Source organism: Bombina bombina, chromosome 5 (genome assembly GCF_027579735.1).
Source record: "Bombina bombina isolate aBomBom1 chromosome 5, aBomBom1.pri, whole genome shotgun sequence".
Taxonomy (NCBI): Eukaryota; Metazoa; Chordata; class Amphibia; order Anura; family Bombinatoridae; genus Bombina; species Bombina bombina.
In genome coordinates this window covers 562125899-562147874 of record NC_069503.1, presented here as the reverse complement: position 1 = coordinate 562147874, position 21976 = coordinate 562125899, and the positions used below count along the sequence as shown (strand labels likewise).

The window sequence follows — 21976 nt, the reverse complement described above, 5'->3', positions numbered from 1 at the left end:
TCCAGCCTCGGGCCCATCCATCTGGCCCATCAAGACTCACTCTCATTTCATCAGTCCATAAAACCTTAGAAAAATCAGTCTTGAGATATTTCTTGGCCCAGTCTTGACGTTTCTGCTTGTGTGTCTTGTTCAGTGGTGGTCGTCTTTCAGCCTTTCTTACCTTGGCCATGTCTCTGAGTATTGCACACCTTGTGCTTTTGGGCACTCCAGTGATGTTGCAGCTCTAAAATATGGCCAAACTGGTGGCAAGTGGCATCTTGGCAACTGCACGCTTGACTTTTCTCAGTTCATGGGCAGTTATTTTGCGCCTTGGTTTTTCCACACGCTTCTTGCGACCCTGTTGACTATTTTGAATGAAACGCTTGATTGTTCGATGATCACGCTTCAGAAGCTTTGCAATTTTAAGAGTGCTGCATCCCTCTGCAAGATATCTCACTATTTTTGACTTTTCTGAGCCTGTCAAGTCCTTCTTTTGACCCATTTTGCCAAAGGAAAGGAAGTTGCCTAATAATTATGCACACCTGATATAGGGTGTTGATGTCATTAGACCACACCCCTTCTCATTACAGAGATGCACATCACCTAATATGCTTAATTGGTAGTAGGCTTTCGAGCCTATACAGCTTGGAGTAAGACAACATGCATAAAGAGGATGATGTGGTCAAAATACTCATTTGCCTAATAATTCTGCACTCCCTGTATATATATATATATATATATATATACCTATATATAATATACGGTGTATATATATATATATACTGTATATGTATATAATTATATATAGGTGAAGATACATACAGATATATATAGGATCTATTTAGAAATACTTAGAACATATTCTGCTATGTGCAGAACATTGGAATTTGAAATATTTACAGTAAATACACAGTATAACACTTTATTAAAAATGAATATTGCATAAATAAGTTTGTACATGTACTTAAATGTATGTATCTCAATTTAAAAGCCCTTTGGCTACCTTTTATTTTCTATCACCTGAGATCTCATATTTTTAACCCTTTATAACTTTTTTATGCCGCACTAATTGTTTGCTGTGCAGGGGTATTGTGTGCGATGCACCGCTGCTCCTACCTTTTGCACTCGACCAATATAGAGGGAGCCCACCCTGAAGCCAGTACAGATACGGGCAGCACTGGTTGCAATAATAAATGACAGGGTTCTCACCACTTTCAGCAGATCCCGGTAAAACTGTTGCACGCCCCCTCTCCAGACATCTGGCTGCTCTATGCCAGTTACACTGTATAAGTGTCGGTTTTGTTTGTGCAGCAGGTCTAAAGCTTGCTTGTGAGCAGGATACACAGGACAGCTCCTGAAACCCTGGTGCGGTCACGGTGCTGGGCACCTGTTAAACACTGCTGGAGGGCGGCCTGTGTCTGCGTGTGGTGCGTCGACGTGGTTGCAATGGGATGGGTGGTTGTACTTGTACCTGAGGGGGCAATGTTGGTTGGTCGGGATGGGACTGTGGGATGGATGATGGATGTGCCATGAACTGTGCTGCTTTGCACTACGTGCATGCAGCACGGCTGAGCCATAAAAGATAAGGAACAGTTACAGGAAGAACATAAAGTTAAAAAATGTTTAAAAAATCAGGCTGCTCTAAATTTTGCCTTAGTCGCCTTATACAATCCGCCGGCCCTGGGAACAGATGTCTCTAAGGTAAGTTTGAGGAGTAGAGCTATAAGGTGAAGAGGCTGGTGCTTAAAAACTCTTAGTATAACTGAATGAGGCAACTGTACCTAGATACTTCAAATGGTAGGTAATATGTACAATATATAATCGCAGATAACAGTACAAACATTGATAAGCAAAATATAGCAACAGCACTCTGAACGTTAGAAGTCCTAATCTCTGTAACAAGAACTTGTTACAGACCAAGCATAGTATGATCTGCTTAGAGCTATACCTTTTTGAAATGAGCCAGAGAACTGTGTAGAGGTGTAACCCACGTAGGGCAGAACAGATCCATATATATGCAGATGTCACAGAGGAATATGATAGAAACTCTTGGAGGGCTATAAATCTAATAGAATACTTGCTGAGATGTATAAGTCAGTCCCGCTAACAATAAAGGGTAAAACATACAAAATTCACATAGTCTTCATGCAGACTACAATAAACTTGCTACAAGCAGACTCCTACAAGGCTATAAACATTCAAAATATGCACAGTGGTTGAGTCCGCAGTAGTATAAAGAGAAACCAAGAAATATTGTCAATGTGGCAAGATCGCTATTTTCACATTAGTGGGCAAAGGGTTTTAGCTATCTCAGACTCATCCGCTAATTAAATAGGGCTCCAAGTACACACATACTCCAACATCCAGCGTAGTATCTTCATCCAGAATAAAAAGTGTCCTGGCTCGCCCTTAGTAAGGTCCATGTACCAAAGTGAAAATCAAACATGGCATTGAAACTCAATATATACCAGTTATTTGAGATCCGAGCAGCTCCAAACAGTCACAAAGATATAAGGTCTCATTTACATTAGGTGGAATCTGAGATGACTAAGAACCACATCTAGTGACCTTAATTTAGCCAATTCCAGAATGGCTCTGGCAATGCCCTAAGGCTGACAGAAACATAGGACCTGCATTCAAAACCTCTGCGTGATCCAGCAAGGCCAACGCTCCAGTCCCAAGTGCCATGAGATCCATATTCCTCTCTAGACCCGGCAAAGAGTGGGGCACTTTATATAGCCACTTAGTGAGCACTTCCAGCGGATAGTCCAAGTTAGGGCAATCAAGAAGAAAACTCACCAGCACAGAGTGCAGCAAGCCCAGAGCCTTTGCTGCTTCTACTCGATTACTCCTAATGGTGAGCTTGCCTGTCCCCTTTTCTTGCGTGTTCTCAAGCACTGCTATAGCTGTAAAGGAGATAGTAACCTGACCGTCAGTGGCTCCAACTTGTTGAGCTACCGTTAAATCCGCAGGTCTTTCAGTGTCCATGACCAATTCACTGCTCCCATACTATGATCCTGCATGCTTGTCCTCTTGCTCATAGGCGTTATTAGCAGATGCCTTGTTAATAAGAGCCTCATGTAAAGCTTGTGCAAGGCTGTGAAAGTGGTTATGGAGGAGCTGCACCAACTCTGATTCCCACATGGCTACGGTCTCCAACATGTTGATATTGCCGTTTAGCACATTAGGTCAGAAACATCTCAACGAACTCCCACACCTCTAATACAATCAACCAGGCACGATTAGGTTCTGTTTTAGGTTTCCAAAATACACATTTAGGTACAAATATCCATGTTTATAACAAATTATAGCCGGGAGCTTGACACAGGCACGTCTTGTTCCTTCGGGCCTTGCATTTTTAATAGCGCTATTTCTAGTGGCCAACTGGAGGGAGAGACCCGCTCTATTATAACCAAAAAAATTTTTTACAATCTGCAACATACAGGCTATGTCGTGGTCATTAAGGGGTTAAAAACTTAATTTAAAAATGTTGTTTAAGTTATGCTTACTCATATGCATGATAGTCTTCTTGTTTTTTCTTTCCTTATTCCTTTTTTCCCTCTTTCTTTTCTTTTCTCTTTCTTTCTTTTTCTTTTTGTCTCATTCTTTTTCTCTTTCTCTCTTTTTTCTTTCTATTTCTCTCTTTTTTCTTTCTCTCTCTCTCTCTCTCTTGCTTTCTTTCTCTCTCTTGTTCTCGGTCTCTTTTTCACTCTCTCATATTTTTAGTCTTTTCTCCAAAATAGTTCAATAAACAGAACATTTAAATGTTATTTCAAATAAGGTATGCATAAATTAAACAAATTTAGTCTATATATATATATATATATATATATATATATATATATATATATATATATATATATATATATATATATATATATATATATATATATTATTTTTTAAGTAACGTAACCTTATTTTTGTTTTATACCACAGGTTGGTTTGCTGGGAATTCAGATGATCTGGACTAGGAATGCTGAAGAAGCCCTCACTAATGCAAAATATGATAAAAAAATTATGCAAAAGACAAACCAATCTTTCCTAAGTCTTCTAAACACATTGATTGATACAACAACAAAAGATCTAAGCTCAATGGAACGCATTAAATATGAAACACTGATTACCATTCATGTACATCAAAGGGATATTTTTGATGATCTGGTAAATATAATTTTATATCTCAATAATTTAAATCAGATTTAACAATACACTTTTAAAACAGTATGCTTTAATCATTGAAAGATTTCTTTTAACATTTGTGTTTATTTATGGGGCACAACCCTTAATGCAAAACCTCATCTGTTATTAACCCATAAAGTGCCACAAGTTCAACCCCCATTGTATAAAAACATCCACTATTAACCATGTAACTGCCAATCATTCCACTATGGCTCCCCACCGCAAAGCCTACCACTGCAGACCCCCTTGACCTATACTGACCACTACTCTAAGATGCCATAGCACACAAAATGTTCACAGCCTAAACTAAACTCTAACCTATGACCTACCCAAGCTCACTCCTAGGCTAGTATCTAGTCTATAAAAATAAATAAATTTTAAAAAGTCAAATATTAGTATCACCTAAATGGTACATATCTTCGAAAGTGATCTGTATCATACAATGAAATATAAATATTCAATTCTTGTTCCTAAATAAAACACTAATAAATAAGGAGATCACCAGTCATATCTACCAAACATTTGAATGAATATGAATAGATATATATATATATATATATATATATATTATATATCAGTCAGAGGTTACAAAGAGCAATCAATCTGTTACTTGTTAATTAGGCCCAGGACTAAATAATAGCTCTGAGACAGCAGAAATAGATCTCAGAGTCAGTATCAGGCTGCAATGGGATAGTGCACATGGAGAACTGTAAAGTACCTGTCTAGTACCTGTCTGCATGCAAGTTTAAGGTCTGGTGAGAAAACTGTTTATTTTTGTAAACAACTGTGAATATCTGTTTGTTTTTCACTGGAATCAGAGTAGCTGGACCAGCGATATTAGTGAGGGAAACTACTGTTAGTTAGTCTCCTAAAAGGAGTAGACCTTTTGTGTTTTCTGTTGCTGCTGAAAAGCATTTTTCACTTAAAGGGGAAGTGTACCCTGATTCTGGAAAGAGACTTTGTTTTACTTTTACTAATGAAAAGCTGCATTCAAAACACAGTTGCCTGACCGTATTTGCAGTGGCCTTTCCACAAATGGTGGCAGCGGTGGGATTGTTATTGAACCGGCTCAATTGACACAAGAGCCTTATAGATACGGAACCCACAAATAGAAAAAATGGAAGATATTGTAATGACCCTGCTACAGTCTACTTTGGTGCAGAATGAGACTAACAGGCAAGCTGCAGCTGTTGTAGCAACCCTAAAGGAAACTAACAGGCTCCTGGCTAGCCAAATTAGAGCTTTGAGTGAAACGCAAAAAGAAATCCTGGAACACCTTAGTACCCAAAGGGTACCTGTCCAAGCTGGAGGGGTAAGCAGGATACAGGCAAGCAGCTGTCTGCATAAAATGACTCCAGAGGATGATGTGGAGACTTACCTGCTTGCATTTGAACAAACAGCCGCCCATGAAGCTTGGCGCCCAGAGCAGTGGGCTGGTATATATGCTGCTTTCCTTCTTGAAAAAGCACAAAAAGCTTATTATAACATGGAAGAGGATGCTGCTGCAGACCAACGGAAACTAAAGGCTGAAATTTTGGCCCGGCTGGGAGTGACAGCGTCTGTAAGAGCTCAGCGCTTCTATAAATGGTGATTTAATTAAAGAAATTCTCCCAGGTAACAGATGTTCGATCTAATCCATCTGGCCTGGGAATGGCTGAAACCGGTGCTTGACACGATTTCCTATGACACACTGCTTCAGTGTATTTTCCTTGAAGTAAATCAAATTATCATTCTACCACTTGTATTTAAGGCTCCTCCTATCCTTCTACATTGCTTGGTAATTTCTTCTTACTAACACTGAACTCTCCTAGTTCAGTTAGTGGTTTCCCCAGGTCCGTGTATTCAGACCCTAAAATCTCCAAACAGTTACCTTTGGTTTCCTTAAAACCTAAACTCATATATTTGGATTGAGTACTTTCTTCCTGCCTACTCAATATCTGCTTTGAGGTAAAACTTTGATGAACCAGGACTCCACCTTTCCATCAGTCAATCTTCTCAGCTGAATCTGACGCAACATCCGCCAGCCTGTTTCCAGCGTTCCCCTCTGTCAGCTGTTCAGCGACTCTGATCTGCTTGCAGCATCTCACAGAAGCCTCTACTGATTCTCCTCTGCAGCTGCTGACACTGGACAGATCTGTTTACCCTCTGAGCTCAAGGTACCTACACATTTATTTCAAGAATATGCCTTTACGCAAGCCTCATGTGCATAATTGTGTCTCCATGATAATTGCTACTTTCAAGTACTGTGTTTCCGGTTTTAGCAAATAGCTAATTAAGAGTTAAGTTCTTATCCAGTGCTAGACAAATTTTTGAGAGAGCTTTCCCATGGTCTACGTGAATGGGTCAGTCAAGGGAACCCCAGAACTACTGATGGCATGGTAGCTCAAGTTGAACAATATATGTCTGCAAGGGACTTTAAAAAGTCTTCCACAAAGGCACTTTGATTCCAAGGCCAAGACCCCGAAAGGGTGAGCCTGAAGCAGAGTCTGGATTGGGAGTGTGTTCACACAAAACAGACTCTAGAGACTTCACTACAATGAAAGCAGATCGCTTTGGTGGAAACACCATAATCTGCTTTGAGTGTGGCAGAAAAGGACATGTTAGGGCGAGGTGTCCTATCCTCCCAGAACAAATGCAATGTTGACTAGGGGAGTATCCTATAAACTTTTGTTGACTATTATGTTTAGCTGGTGCAAAGTTCACATACCTATAGAGTTACAATTCTAATGAACAATCAAGAAATAGGGGCACTAATTGACTCTGGTAGTGCCTTGACTTTGGTGGCCGGTGGCTTAGTCAAGCCTGCTCATGTACAAAAGTACAAAACAATGGGTGTGCTTTGTATTCCCAGGTGCACTGTACAATATCCAATTGCCAATGTAGAGGTTTTTGTGCAAGGTAGATTGGTAAAAATCTCAGCAGTAGTAGTACCTCAATTACCCTATCCCATAGTCATAGGGAGGAACTTCCCTGACTTCAGCTCCCTGTTAAAGTCGCCAATAAGGTCTAAACAGGAGGAACCTGTGGGTGATAAAGGAGATACTGGTATTCATGAGATTTTTCCATTCCCTTACCCTGACTTGTACTGTATGTAGCCCACCCCAAAAGAGGTAAAACCAGACGAGAGTGCAGGGAGAGGAAGTTGAGATTTCATAAAGTCATACATGAAGTATTGTTAAACAAAGGGGGGAAACGGTTCACTAAAGGTGTAGCCACACAATATAACAGATTATAAGAGACAATATAAGAGACAATATAAGAGATGATGTATAGGTTGTACAAAGTGGACCTGGCAAAGACCAGAATAGTGAGGCAACAACCAAGTGACCAAAGAAAATGGGATACTACTGGAACCGGTAGTTTTGGGCAAAACCAGGTATGTTATACATTGTTACATCATGCTAGGAGCAGAGTGGTGGAGGTAAATGGCGTATCTGTAAAGGTATAAGTGTGTTTCTTGCAGTGCCACAGATAACAACCATACAAGCTATACTTCAAATGCGGAATCTCCCAACCAGATCCCAATATGTTAGTAGAATAAGATGCCAAGAAAGTACAGCGCTACAATGCCCTAAAAGAGGGGTATGTGGCTAAAGATGGTGTCCACGATTGGTAATAAATTAATATATAAAATGACTAGTGGGTTCAAATACATAAGATCCAATTTCATAAGTATTACAATATTTAGTAATACATAAGATCCAATTTCATAAATATTACAATATGAAAATTATAATATAGAATCAATCACTCCTAAATACTTGATGGTTAAAAATATAACATTTAATATGACATTAAAAAGTGTTAAAAAATGTATACAATCTGAGCATACATAAGGTGCTCCTAAAACAAGAACTATATGTACAACTATGTACATATGATGGAAGTACTGCTATTCAGTCAGTTTGTGTCCAGTAGTAAAAATGAAACCCTAAAAATCCAAAAACAGTCCTATGATCCTATGATCTATTCAAGTTGGTGGAATATCCAAATGTTGGTGTGTTCGAACTTAGTGAAAAAAGTGAAAAAAATTTGAAATGTAAAAAAGCTAAAATACATAAAAAAAACTCCTCCAAAATGGAAAATATAAAACATGTGATATCACAAATGCGTGCGTAAAAAATAAAATGAAAAATGAAAAAATGTGATAACTGTGAGGTGTACACCAAAAATAAGCCCTAAAGAATGTCTTATATATCCTTAAAAAATCCTGATAGCAAATCCTAAGCAAAAATGAATAAAGTGTTCCCAAAATCAATGTGTGGTAGCCAAAGTAAATCCAAACAGTGTGGTTATTAGATTCCTAGATGATGGTCCTCTTCTCAAGGAATGTGTCAGTACTTTGATGATACCATCATGAACCTATAGAGTAGTACAAAAAACGAACATAGTGCAATACAGCTACTAGAGAATAGGAGTATAAGTATTCTACTCACCAAATAAGATCCTGAGCCGTAATACCAGTATAGCCAACGCGTTTCGGTCCACAAAGGACCTTTCTCAAGACTGGTCTGTCTTGAGAAAGGTCCTTTGTGGACCGAAAATGCTCAAGCTAGGGGTGATAGAAGAGTCTCAAAGCAATTGGTCGAACCTAATAGTTCTAGTGCCTAAACTTGATGAGTTTATCAGGTTCTGTAATGATTTTAGGAAATTAAATGAGATGCATCCCATGAACTGGGTCGACGAATTAAAGTGAGACAGATAAACAGGGTTTACCGGGTAATGGTTCTAGTCCCAACTGCTGAAGGTAAGCTTCTAGCACATTGGCAGGGGCCATATGAAAACAGATAAACCCAGTGAACTATAGGGTTAGTCAGCCAGACCACCATAAGAAGGAAGCAGTGCTTCATGTAAACCTCCTTAAGCCATGGAAAGATAGGCCTGTACAGTGGCAGTGGGTGACACACAGGCAGAATCTCAAACCCCAGAGCATTCAGTGGCAGTTTCTACAGAACTGACCCCTCAAAAAGCAGAAGAGGCTAGAAGCTTAGTTGAGAGGAATAAAGATGTGTTTCCCCAATATCTGGTAGAACCCAAGAGATAGAACATGACATTATCAGAAAACCAGGAGTGACCCTTAGAGTTAAACCATACTAAATTCTTGAGGCAAAAAAGACAAGCTGTAAGGGCCAAAGTTAAGAAAATGCTCAAGCTAGGGGTGATAGAAGAGTCTCAAAGCAATTGGTCGAGTCTAATAGTTCTAGTGCCTAAACTTGATGGGTTTATCAGGTTTTGTAATGATTTTAGGAAATTAAATGAGATGCATCCCATGACCCGGGTCGACGAATTAGTAGAGAGGCTAGCAAAGGCCTGATTTTTCTCTGTTTTGGACCTGACAAATGGTTATTGACAGATACTGTGTTTGCTACTCCCAATGGTCCTTTTCAATATAGAATAATGCATTTTGGTCTCCATGGAGCCCCAGCAACCTTTCAAACATTGATGTACAAGTTACTTAGACCTCATGCCTTGTATAATGCTGCATATCTGGATGATGTGATCATTCATAGCTCAAACTGGGATTACCATCTAAAAAAGTGCAGGCAGTGTTGGACACATTTAGAAAGGTGGGGCTTACCACCAACCCTTCTAAATGTACTATCCATCTGGCTGAGGCTAAATACTTGGGATATGGTTTGGTAGAGGAATGGTAAAAGCCCCAACTTAACAAGATAGAAGCTATACAGAACTGGCCAAGGCCACTGAGCAATAAGCAAGTCAGAGACTTTCTGGGTATTGTAGGCTACTACCGAAGGTTCATTCCCCATTTTGCCACAAGGGCATCTCCCCTCACTGACCTTACTAAAGCAGGGAGCCCAGATACAGTAAGGTGGGACAGCAAGGTTGAAACATCTTTTGCTGATCTATGTGCAGCACTTTGTAGAGAGCCCATCCTTGTGGCTCTTGACTTTAGTAAGGAATTCTTCCTCCAGATAGATGCGTCTGGGTTTGGTTTAGGTGCCATACTGTCTCAATATGTTGGTGATGAGGAACACCCTGTTCTTCATCTGAGCGTGAAACTGTTACCACGAGAACAGCGCTATGCTACAATAGAAAAGGATTGCTTAGCGATTAAGTGGGCTTTGGAAACCCTCCGTTATTATTTATCGGGCAAACAATTTACCTTGGTCACTGATCATGCCCCATTAAAGTGGATGCACATCAATAGGAATAAGAACTCAAGAATCACTGGGTGGTTCTTGTCCTTACAACCTTTAACTTTTGTGGTGAGACACAGGGCAAGTCTTCTTCATGGACATTTTGATGTCCTGTCTAGGGCACATGCCCTGATGGCAGCAGCGTGTAGCATGTGTATATCAGTTAGAGGTTACAAAGAGCAATCTGTCCCGATTATTAAGGGGTTAATGTTTTTCTGCTAGCTAGCTCACCTGTTACTTGTTTAATCAGGGTTATATCATTGCTCTGAGAAAGCAGGAAGAGGTCTCAGTATCAGGCTGCACTGGGAGAGTGCACATGGAGACCTGTCTAGTACCTGTCTGCTTGTAAGTGTAAATGGATAGTCTACAATATCATTTTTATTGTTTTAAAAGATAAATAATCCCTTTATTATCCATTCCCCAGTTATGCATAACCAACACAGTTATATTAATAACTGATAGCCCCCTGATCACATGACTTTAATTTTTTTTATCTATTGACTTGCATTTTGTACTGTGTTGTGCTTAATCTTAAATAACTCCTTGTGCATGAACACAATGTTATCTATATGGCCCATATGAACTAGCAGTCTCCTGTAGTGAAAAGCAAATACAAAAACATGTGATAAGAGGCTGTCTATAGTGGCTTAGAAACAGGCAGAAATTTAGAGGTTTAAATGTCATAAAATATATTAATAAATCAATGTTGGTTGTCCAAAGCTGGGGAATGGTTATCTCTCTTTTTAAACAATAACAATTTTAATGTAGACTGTCCCTATTAAGGTCTAGGGAGAAAACTGTTTATTTTTGTAAACAACTGTGAATATCAGTTTGTTTTTCACTTGAGCCAGAGTATCTGGACCAGTGATAGTAGTTAGGGAAACTACTGTTAGTTAGTCTTCTAAAAGGAGTAGTCCTTTTTGTTTATGTATTTTTTGTTGCTGCTGAAAAGCATTTTTCACTTAAAGGTGAAGTGTACCCTGACTCTGGAAAGAGACTTTGTTTTTACTTTTATTAAAGAAAAGCTGCATTCAAAACACAATTGCCTGACCGTATTTTCAGTGGCCTTTCTAATATATATATATATATATATATATATATATATATATATATATATATATATATATATATATATATATATATATATATATATATAAATATTGTCCTGATATATATATATATATATCGTCCTGATATATATATATAAAAAACCAAAAGAGTAAAGGAAGTGACCGTATACTGTTGGGACAATTAATCCAGACTATATCGTCTAAGGTAGCCCCCAAGCCCATAAACCTCACAGCCAGAGTATTATTATACAATAAAGTAGACCGTTGTACAACGGATATTCAGTCAAGCAAGTTAGTCACATTGACCCCTTAAGGCTAGTCCGGTCAAAAACAAATATCCAATGTTCATGAGCATTACCGGCAAGTGTTAACAGGCTATCCATGCCTATTACCGGTCACTTACCGGTCCTGGTGCCCACCGGAATCAAAACTTGAAAAGTCCTGATGTCATCTGGCTGTGCAGAGACTGACAAACAAACTGCCCTCTCAAATACCTCAGGCTCTCGAATGTGGCACGTGAATCTGGTCACGTGTGCCCCTTGTCCAATAGGAGTTTGCACCCATCGCTGTCTCAAATCTCTGGAGATAAAATTGGCCTTCAAATCTGAAATAGTTGTGTGTTAAAAGGAGATTGATCACTCTCAGTACAAAAAGACACAAGAAAGCACTGACCACCTTTTGTGGCAAGCCATTGAAAAAGTGTCCACTCCCACTATAGGTGGTGATAGGGACAAGGTGTTGGGCAAGAGGGAAATGTACTGGATTTTCAGACTAAGGACATGGGTTCCAAATGGGATGAACTCCGAGTATGACCTTATTAACTACTGGAAGTGAAAGTATAGATCCCTCAATATAAGTAGTAATATGGTATAGATATGATTCTTAGAGGTTCAACACGCGTCTATAAAGATATCTCTAACAATAAATATGTGAAAAAACTATTAAAATGGTAAAATATCGTTTTATGTCCCAAATTGTACTAAATTGTAAAATAACACATTTATGGGATGAATTAACATTGACCAATTAGCCTCTATGTGTAGGATAGAGTAGCAGATTTCTATATAGTATATACCTTTAAGGCTTTGACACACAGAGACTAGACACAGGGTTTTTTTCTTTTAACCTATCGCCCTTGATTGTATGCTTTATAAGTTGAGAGACAGGTGTGCACTATTAGCTATGATTACGGCCTAGTGACGAAAAATGTCAGCAGTGCACATGCTGTGTCTCTGTATTTTACTTGCTTTATGATGTACCCCATGGATTTTTAATTAAGTTTGGAATAAACATTGAAGATTTTAAAAGATGACATGTCTGCCACCTTCTTCTTTGGAACTATATATATATATATATATATATATATATATATATATATATATATATATATATATATACACACTCAATACTTTTGTTATTTTGATATATAAATCTCTGGACTAACGTGGCTACTTCAATCAATGTGTATATATATATTGTTTTAAGAATCCTAACAAAGATCACTTGAATTATATTAAATGACTGGCCTTTAGAAAAGGCTGACATATATCATCCAAAAATATATACAAATAATATAATAATAAGAAAAATGTTTTATTGATAGGTAAAATAATACCAGGTGAAATAGAAAGTATAACAATTGCCATCTAATACTAATAGGGCTAAAGAAAAAGACAATGATGTTTTAATTATCTTTTTTGTCCAAAAGCAAATGCAAAGTATTGGAAGAAGATAGTATAAGAATATAAACAGTTAAAGATGATGAAAGTCCCCCTACCCAATCTAAATAGGACAGAGAGAATTGATGTGAGGAAAGACCCACCACATAATCTAATTTTTATGAATGAAAGATGACAATTTGGAGGATTTATGGAAGAGAGCACCCTCCCCAATGACTGTCATTTTCACTAGTGATGATGAAAGTAGAGTGTTAAAAATAGGAATATAGATATTTAATTCATTATACTGAAAATGTGATAAGTTGGTAGTCAACAGAGACTGAAATCTGTTGACAAAGCTTTTGTTCAAGAATTTTAGACATACAAAGCTAAAATCCCCTAAATATTATATAGAGCTACATGTATCCATATGCACTAGCTTTTCTAGTTCTGGACTAATAATGTGTGCCATCATTTATGTGGCCCAGGGAAAAGGCAGAACTGGAAATGTGTGATTTCTGGTCGGTTGGCAAATAAGAGCCCTTTGGAGGGGAGGACAGCAGATTGAAGGTACTTTGGAACCTTACTTAAATTTGTATACACTATTGATTTTAGTAAATACATTTTCATATGCTTTTCTGTAGAAAGCCAAAATTTACAGTTTCAAAGTCTTCCATTTAGTATATACGTAGCGCCAAAGGTGTGTACAAATATTCAGCTACCTCTTATTATTCAGCTTTATCTGCAAGGTATTTTTCTTCTGCATTCAACAATGAACATCTGACATTAGACTTGACAGAGGGATTAGGTGTTAGCCTTACTTCAACTGCATGACTAGCTAATAAACTTGGAAAAGTGCCACCTGGATTCTTTTAAAAATGGATCTTTCTGGGAACAGTGTTTAACACTCACAAGGCCTTGGTGTCTCAAAACAAGATCCCCTATCTGATAATTTACTTTGACGATCTCCTTTGCTCAGTATTTTAGCCTGTAATTCTGTAGATGGGCACATTGAGCTGCAACGGTACCACAGTTCCTTTCACTTGATTGGCTTGGTGGCATATTCAACTGTTTCAGCAGCAATCCCTGTAGAATTGGTAATGCAGTAACAGTGGATATCCTTTACATATTTGTAAATGCAGCCAAATAATCTGTTCTTAAGTCTACCTTTGGTATATCCAGAGTGGATTCATGTCCAGAACAATTTCAGTAAGTCAGTATTGTATGCACTCTGCCAAATCCAGTTTGATCAGGGCAAATGGAGCTTGATATTATCTCTTCTTCCATCAAACATACTTGAAATCAGAGCTATCCATCTGGTCCTCCTTCACTTGCAACCGTTACATCAAAGCGGCCCCATAAAGATTCAACAGACAGCAATGTCATATTTAATTTAAAAGTGAAGGTCAATTTTCTACGCTAACTTCTTTTTTATTTTATATCTTTTGTTTTACAAATAATTCATATTGAAAATGACTACCCTTTCTACTCGACTCCTCACCCGCTCCACTTCCTTGTTTTGCAGTTGTGACGTAGCGAGTGGTCATACCCGCTCTCTACACCAGCCCCAAGAGCGTTCACGAGAGTCCCAATAATCTGAGCATACATATATTAACTTCAACCGTGCATGCGTTGAACTTCGCGTTATTGAGACATAGGTGCCTATTTATCAAGCTCCGTATGGAGCTTGATGCCCTGTGTTTCTGGCGAGTCTTCAGGCTCGCCAGAAACACAAGTTATGAAGCAGCGGTCTAAAGAACTGTTTGTGCAATGATAAATGCAGAGCGCGTATGCTGTCGGCATTTATCGATGTGCAGCGGACATGATCCGCAATATCGGATCATGATAAATAGGCCCCATAGTATTCAATGAATGAATAGATACATTCATTGAGTACTATGTGATTGTGTCAATCGGCAGCATTTTGTGATATATTATGATATAACACATTGTCTGTTCAGATTAGAATTTGAGTATTGGCCAATATACAGTATTACTGTTACAACGCTATGAGTATTTACATGTTTATCTTTGTTATATAGTGTGTCATTTGGTACTATATAATCCGATTATTATGTATACTTATTTGACATTTTTAATATCTAAAGTAATTCAGGAACATAATCGAAATACAATAGTTAAATTATAGATTTGTTGCATATGTCATACTTACGTGAAACGCAGGCGGTCCTGTTGTTTTTTTGTACCCAATTGTATTTAGAGGATTCAGACTACGCATGCACGACTCATGAACGAGCATGAAAAACAAACTGCAATATCGGAGCTTCAACGCATGCGCATAACGATTAAGTGACGTTTAGAGAAGGGGCTTAATTCCCCAGGGGGGAGAAAGGCCATTGGTGCATTGAATAGGACTAGCCTGTCAATTACTTATAGAAAATGGTGGGCGGAGGATAGAACTGTACTGGAAGCTATTTAGAAGGTAAAAAAAAATGTTATTTAGTGAGATATCTAAAAAAACATGGGGGGAAACATAGAACTAAAATATTCTGCTTTGACATTTAGATTTTCTGGTAGATAAACTGTGCAAATCTTAATGTCAAAGCAGAATATTTGAGCAGAATGTTTGAATAGCATTAGGCCAGATAAGCCAGACAGATAGCTCATCTTGCTAATGCACTGTTGCAGAGATCTGAAGCAACCCGAGGGTTGCAGGTTCAATCCAGCGAGGTCCACTCAGCCTTTCATCCTTCTGAGGTTGGTAAAATGAGTTACCATTAAGTTGGGTAAAAATACCACCTGTTATCAGCGCCACAAGTTGGTTATGTCCTAGGTTGTGCGCTATACAAGTATCTATTATTATTAGGACCCACAAGTTTTCAGCCTTCTTATGGACAGATGGGTCTACCTGATATAGATCGTATGGCATCCAGTGCCAATGCTCAAGCTCTTCTCTTCTTCTGATGGTATTTGTCATGTCTCTTATCTTGCTTTGTCTGACAGTGAGAATTAAACCTACTCTATGTTTTTCCTTTAGTCCCACTCATCCCATAGCCCTTACTCGGAATTCAGAGGGAGAACATAACTTTTTAATGTGTTCTGGTCTCTGAGACATGGTTCCCACTTTTGACTTAGCTGGCCATTCAACTACCCTGGACTCTTAACTTAACTTCAGATCTTTTCCAACAGGCTAAACTTGAACTTTTTTCATCCTCTCAAGGGTCCAATAGTTGAATCTTTCACCTGCCAAATGTCACAGCAAGACAGTAAGTAGTCAATTTTATAGTCTTCTGCAAGGCTTATAAACCTTTTTTTCAGGAATGAGACCACATGATGTCTCAATATATAAGATAAGAGTTGCATCATCTTCTAGAATTCCTCTGACAACTTTCAGCATGACTAAGTACAGTACAATTGAGTTTCATCTGCGCCTTTCATCCTTCCGAGGTCGGTAAAATGAGTACCATTAAGTTAGGTAAAAATACCAACTGTTATCAGCGCCGTGAGTCGGTTAAGTCCGAGGTTGTGCACTATACAAGTATCCATTATTATTATTATTAGGACCCACAAGTTGTTTTCAGCCTTCTTATGGACAGATGGGTCTACCTGATATAGATCTTATGGCATCCAGTGCCAATGCTCAAGCTCTTCTCTCCTTCTGATGGTATTTGTCATGTCTCTTATCTTGCTTTGTCTGACAGTGAGAATTAAACCTACTCTATGTTTTTCCTCTAGTCCCACTCATCCCATAGCCCTTACTTGGAATTCAGAGGGAGAACATAACTTTTTAATGTGTTCTGGTCTCTGAGACATGGTTCCCACTTTTGACTTAGCTGGCCATTCAACTACCCTGGACTCTTAACTCAACTTCAGATCTTTTCCAACAGGCTAAACTTGAACTTTTTTCATCCTCTCAAGGGTCCAGTAGTTGAATCTTTCACCTGCAAAATGTCACAGCAAGACAGTAAGTAGTCAATTTTATAGTCGTCTGCAAGGCTTATAAACCTTTTTTTCATGAATGAGACCACATGATGTCTCAATATATAAAAGAAGAGTTGCATCATCTTCTAGAATTCCTCTGACAACTTTCAGCATGACTAAGTACAGTACAATTGAGGTACATCTACACAAAATTTATTTGTGGTTTCTTAAGCTCAAAACAATAATTTTGGTGGCAAGGACTTCAGCTCACAGGGTTCCTAAACTTTAATTCAAGATAAAGTTGTTTTACCTAAACAGATCTTTGATTTTCATTCTAACAAGGACATTGTACTTCCATCATTTTGCCCTAAATAGAAGTTTACAGGGTGTAAACCACACTACAGGCTCAATTTGCTCACCAAATCTATGTAAAGAGAACTAAGGATATTAGACACAAATGCTGATTGTCATACATCAAGGCATTCATTAGGGACACACCCCTGCCAGAAGGCTATACAAGCTATTACCAAAAGCTATCAACAGTGAAATGTAACCCGTTTCAGAGGACTTTTATGCACACACTCTACCAGGGCACCAGCAACTTTGTATCTACAAGAGGCAGACACTGTTTAGAGATTTCACCATAATTTTATCTCTTACTATTGCCTGGATGTTTGCCAATCCCCTTTCGACAAGTTGGGACCATTTTTTTAAAAAAATTGTATTGTCTTAAATACAATCTTGACTTTTGCAGTATATTTTTTATGGGTTGTCTGTTTATTTCTGTCCCATTATTCCTTTTACTGCTTGGTACATGTCTCACTGGTAAGGAAAAGCCAAGATAACTATGAAGTTACGGCAAATTCCAGATCTTGTCTCTGGATCCCCGATAACTCTAAACAGGCCCCTTCTTCTTTGTCCGATCTCTATAGACACAACTGAGAGTTGGAGAGTAGGAATGGGGGTTGGTGTACTTCGATATGGTAGTGGTTTTTTATGTCCATTTCATGCAGTCTCATTGGTGAGTATTATGAGCTCTAATTTGGGTATTCATTTCCAGTTGTTCTTTCCTTGTTGCTTTATATTTGTAGCAAAAGCATAGTATTCTACATAACTGAAAAAAAAGTTTATTATTGTTTAAGAGTAATAAAGTAACAGTTTCTGATTTCCCTGTTAAAACATTTGATTTTCTACAACTGAATTAAAAATGTGATTTTACTTTACATTCCTCTTTCTAAATAATGCTAACAAAACAACCTTTATTTTATAGTGTCGTATGCATATCAAAAGTCCAACGGATTTCGAATGGCTGAAACAGTGCAGATTTTATTTTAATGAAGACTCTGACAAGATGTTTATAAACATTACTGATGTGACATTTATCTACCAAAATGAATTTTTAGGTTGCACTGACAGACTGGTTATCACTCCTCTGACTGACAGGTATTTCAACCAGTTTTATAGAGTTAAACCTAAACTTAGAAAAGCACAAATGTGTGGGGAATTTGATAGGAAGGGTATTATAAACTTTTATTAGATGGCTTTTTAGTTTTATTTGCATTGATTTGATTTAAACAGAATAATGAATACTGCCAACAAGTATTTTTATTAACGATTCTTGCCAATCTTACAAATGCAAGCATGTCTGAATTATTATTATAATGATGAAAATATCAGTGTCCATTATGACAAGCAAGACCAGAAATACCAAAGAGCTCTGGTCCTGTGAATTGAATGTGCTGCTTGATAATTTTATGTTTTCTAAACTTAGGAACATTAAAGTTTTGTATTTATAGAAATATAAATATAGGCACACCTAGTATGTAAGGAGACTCCAAAAAAAGGCCTAGTCCTTCAAGAGCAAGTATGGTTCAAGGTTTGCCCAGCTGCCAAAAGATGCCTCAGTGAATAAACCCAACACTTTGAGAGTAACATTCCCCAAAGAAATATAGTTAGGATTTTGGACATTTCACCTTCTACAGTGCACAATATTATTAAAAGATTCAAGGAATCAGGTCAAATCTTGGTGTGTAAAGGGCAAGACCGAAACCACTTCTGAATGCATGTGATCTCTGATCCCTCAGACGTCACTGTCACAAAAATCGTCATCAGTCTGTAATGGATATCTTGACTTTGGCTCGGGAATACTTTGGTAAACCTTTGTCAGTCAACACCATTTGCTGCTGCATCCACAGATGCCATTTAAGGCTTTACTATCCAAAGCAGAAGCCATACATCAACACTGTCCTGAAGCGCCACTGACTTCTCTGGGCTTGGTTGGCTTGGTCTCATCTGAGATTGACAGTAGCACAGTGGAATAGTGTTTTGTATTCCGATGAGTCAAATTTTCAAATAGTTTTTGAAAAAAACAGCCATTGTTTTCTCTGGGCCAAAGAGGAAAAGGACCAATCAAGCTTTTATCAGCGACAGGTCCAAAAGCCAGCATCTGTCATGGTATGGGCGTGTGTCAGTTCCCATGGCATGGGTATCTTACTCTTAAATTTTGCTGGAATTCTGATGGCACTACTGTGTACATTTACTTGAGTAGGGGATACTTCCAGTTTAAATAATATTAAGGCCCTTATCAGTGTCGTATTGTGACTGTAAGGTGCTTAGTATTTTGCTCAAACAATTACCAAGTCAGTTTGAACATTAAAATTTGGGTTTCTTTAAAACAGTCTATGCTTGCTAATATATTAGCCGGCATAGACTGTTTTTAAGAAACCCAAATTTTAATTTTTATCTAATAAAGTTGAATTTTATTACACTTAGTAACCTACGTATTATATACTAACTGAGGGAGATACAGAGTGCTATTACAGTATCCTATTTTCAGTTCTATAAAATTAATTAGTAAATTGGGTATCTTGCACATCTGTGAGGGCACTATTAATGCAAAAGATATGTATGCATTTTGGAGCAACATATGCGGCCATACAGGCGTCTTTTCCAGGGATGTCTCTGCATTTGCCAGCAGGACAACGCCAAACCACATTCTACCCAGATTACAAGCACATGGTTGCGTAAGCAGAGAGTGCCTGCAGTCCTGACCTGTCTCCAATTGAAAATGTGTGGCGCATTATGAAGCGCAAAATAAGACAATGAAAGCCCTGTACAGTTGTTTAGCTGAAGACATGCATAATGGATGATTGTGGTGAAATTCTGCTTGCTAAACTTAAGCAACCCATGTCTTCAGTGCCCAAATGCTTTGTAAGTGTTATTAAAAGAAATGGTGATTTTACACAGTGGTAAACAATCGACTGTCCCAACTTTTTTGGCGTGTGCTGCAGTCATCAGATTAGAAATGAGTGTCTATTTAAAAAATATATATTAAATTCACAAAGAAAAACATCAAATAATGTGTTAATAATGTGTTTTCAATATAGTACAGGGTGAATTGGATTTTCAAATTACTCCTTTTGGTTGTTTTTTTTTGCATTTTCCATCCCATCCCATCCCAACTTTTTTGGAATTGGGGTTGTATATGTGTCCTCCTCTAATATTGACACCCTTGGTTAATATGAGCAAAGAAGGCTGTTGTTCTTTTGTTCAAATAATACACAAAAATGTTCTCATGGATATCAAACAATTGCAAACACAACACAGGTTTATCCCCCCCCCCCCCCCAAAAAAAAAAATGTTGTTAAATATATGTGTGGCACAATTATTGGCACCCTTTTAGTCAATAATTTGTGCTACCTCCCTTTCCCAAGATAACAGCTCTGAGTCTTCTCCTATAATGCCTGATGAGGTTGGAGAATACATGGCTGATCTGAGATCATTCCTCCATACAGAATTTCGAGGTTGACACTGGTGGACTTTCCTCTTCAGTTCACCCCAAATGTTTTCTATGGGCTCAAAGTCAGGGGACTGGGATGGCCATGGCAGGACCTTGAACCTGTGGTCAGTAAACCATTTTTGTGCTGATTTTGATATATGTTTTGAATCATTGTCCAAGATCCAACCATGGCTCATTTTAAGCTTTCTGGCAGAGACAGCCAGGTGTTCATTAAAATATGTTGATATTTGATAGAGTCAATGATGCTATGTATCCAAACAAAATGTCCAGGTCCTCTGGCAGAAAAACAGCCCCAAAACAATAAAGTGCCACCACCATATTTAACCATGGGCATGAGGTACTTTTCAATATGGATAACTCTATGTGTGTGCCCAAGCCACCTCTGGTGTTTATTGCAAAAAAGCTCTAGTTTTTTTTCATCTGACCATAGAACCTGATCCCATTTGAAGCTCGAGTAGTTTCTGTCACACTGAAGAATCGAGAGTAGAGGCTTTTTTCTTGAAACCGTTTCAAACAACTTGTGGTGATGTAGGTGATGTTGAATTGTAGATTTTGAGAATTTCTGACCCCAAGATGTAACTAACTTCTGCAGTTATCCAGCTGTGATCCTTGGAGATATTTTGGCCACTCAAACCATCCTCTTCACAGTGTGTTGAGACAATATAGACACACTCCTCTTCCATGTTGATTCATAACTTCTTAACTATTGCCATGATGGTGGAAATCAGCATTTTCAATGATTTTGCTATTTTCATATAGCCACTTCCCATTTTTTGAAGCTCAACAACCTTTTGCTGAACATCACAGCTATATTCCTTGCCTATATGTTACCTCATAGTTATACCACTGTGAATCTAGAAGTCATGGTTGAGCAATTTCCTGTTCCTAGTCACCTATATGTACTAAAAATGTAAAATATCAATAGGAATATATTTAAAATATATTTTTCTCATATGAATTCATAGTACTATTTTTCTCAGGGAGAAATCATCAGTCACTTAATCCCTAAGAGGAGTGGACTGGAGACATCTTATTTTTCTGCCCTGATGTTGATGATCTTAGTAAACATTATCTAAGATGCGGCTGGTTTCAACAGAGCAGTTGAAGGTAGTGTAAAGAAATATCTTCAGTGTGGAGAACCGTGTCATGCTACAAGCAGCATTGAGGTATGTTTAGTCATTTCTTTCTGGGGAGACTTGATACATCAGAACAGGCTGACATTATTTCCTAACTGGATAATCAGTAGGCACT

General features: G+C 38.1%; 1 protein-coding gene across 1 annotated transcript in view; it reads left to right on the top strand.

The window, feature by feature from the left end:
* Window positions 1–21976, top strand: part of DNAH5 (dynein axonemal heavy chain 5) — a 1563391-nt gene that overhangs the window by 1031980 nt on the left and 509435 nt on the right. The window contains 2 exon segments of the mRNA XM_053715797.1: window positions 3916–4140; window positions 18197–18369. Of these exon segments, the coding sequence (XP_053571772.1) occupies window positions 3916–4140; window positions 18197–18369 (398 nt within the window).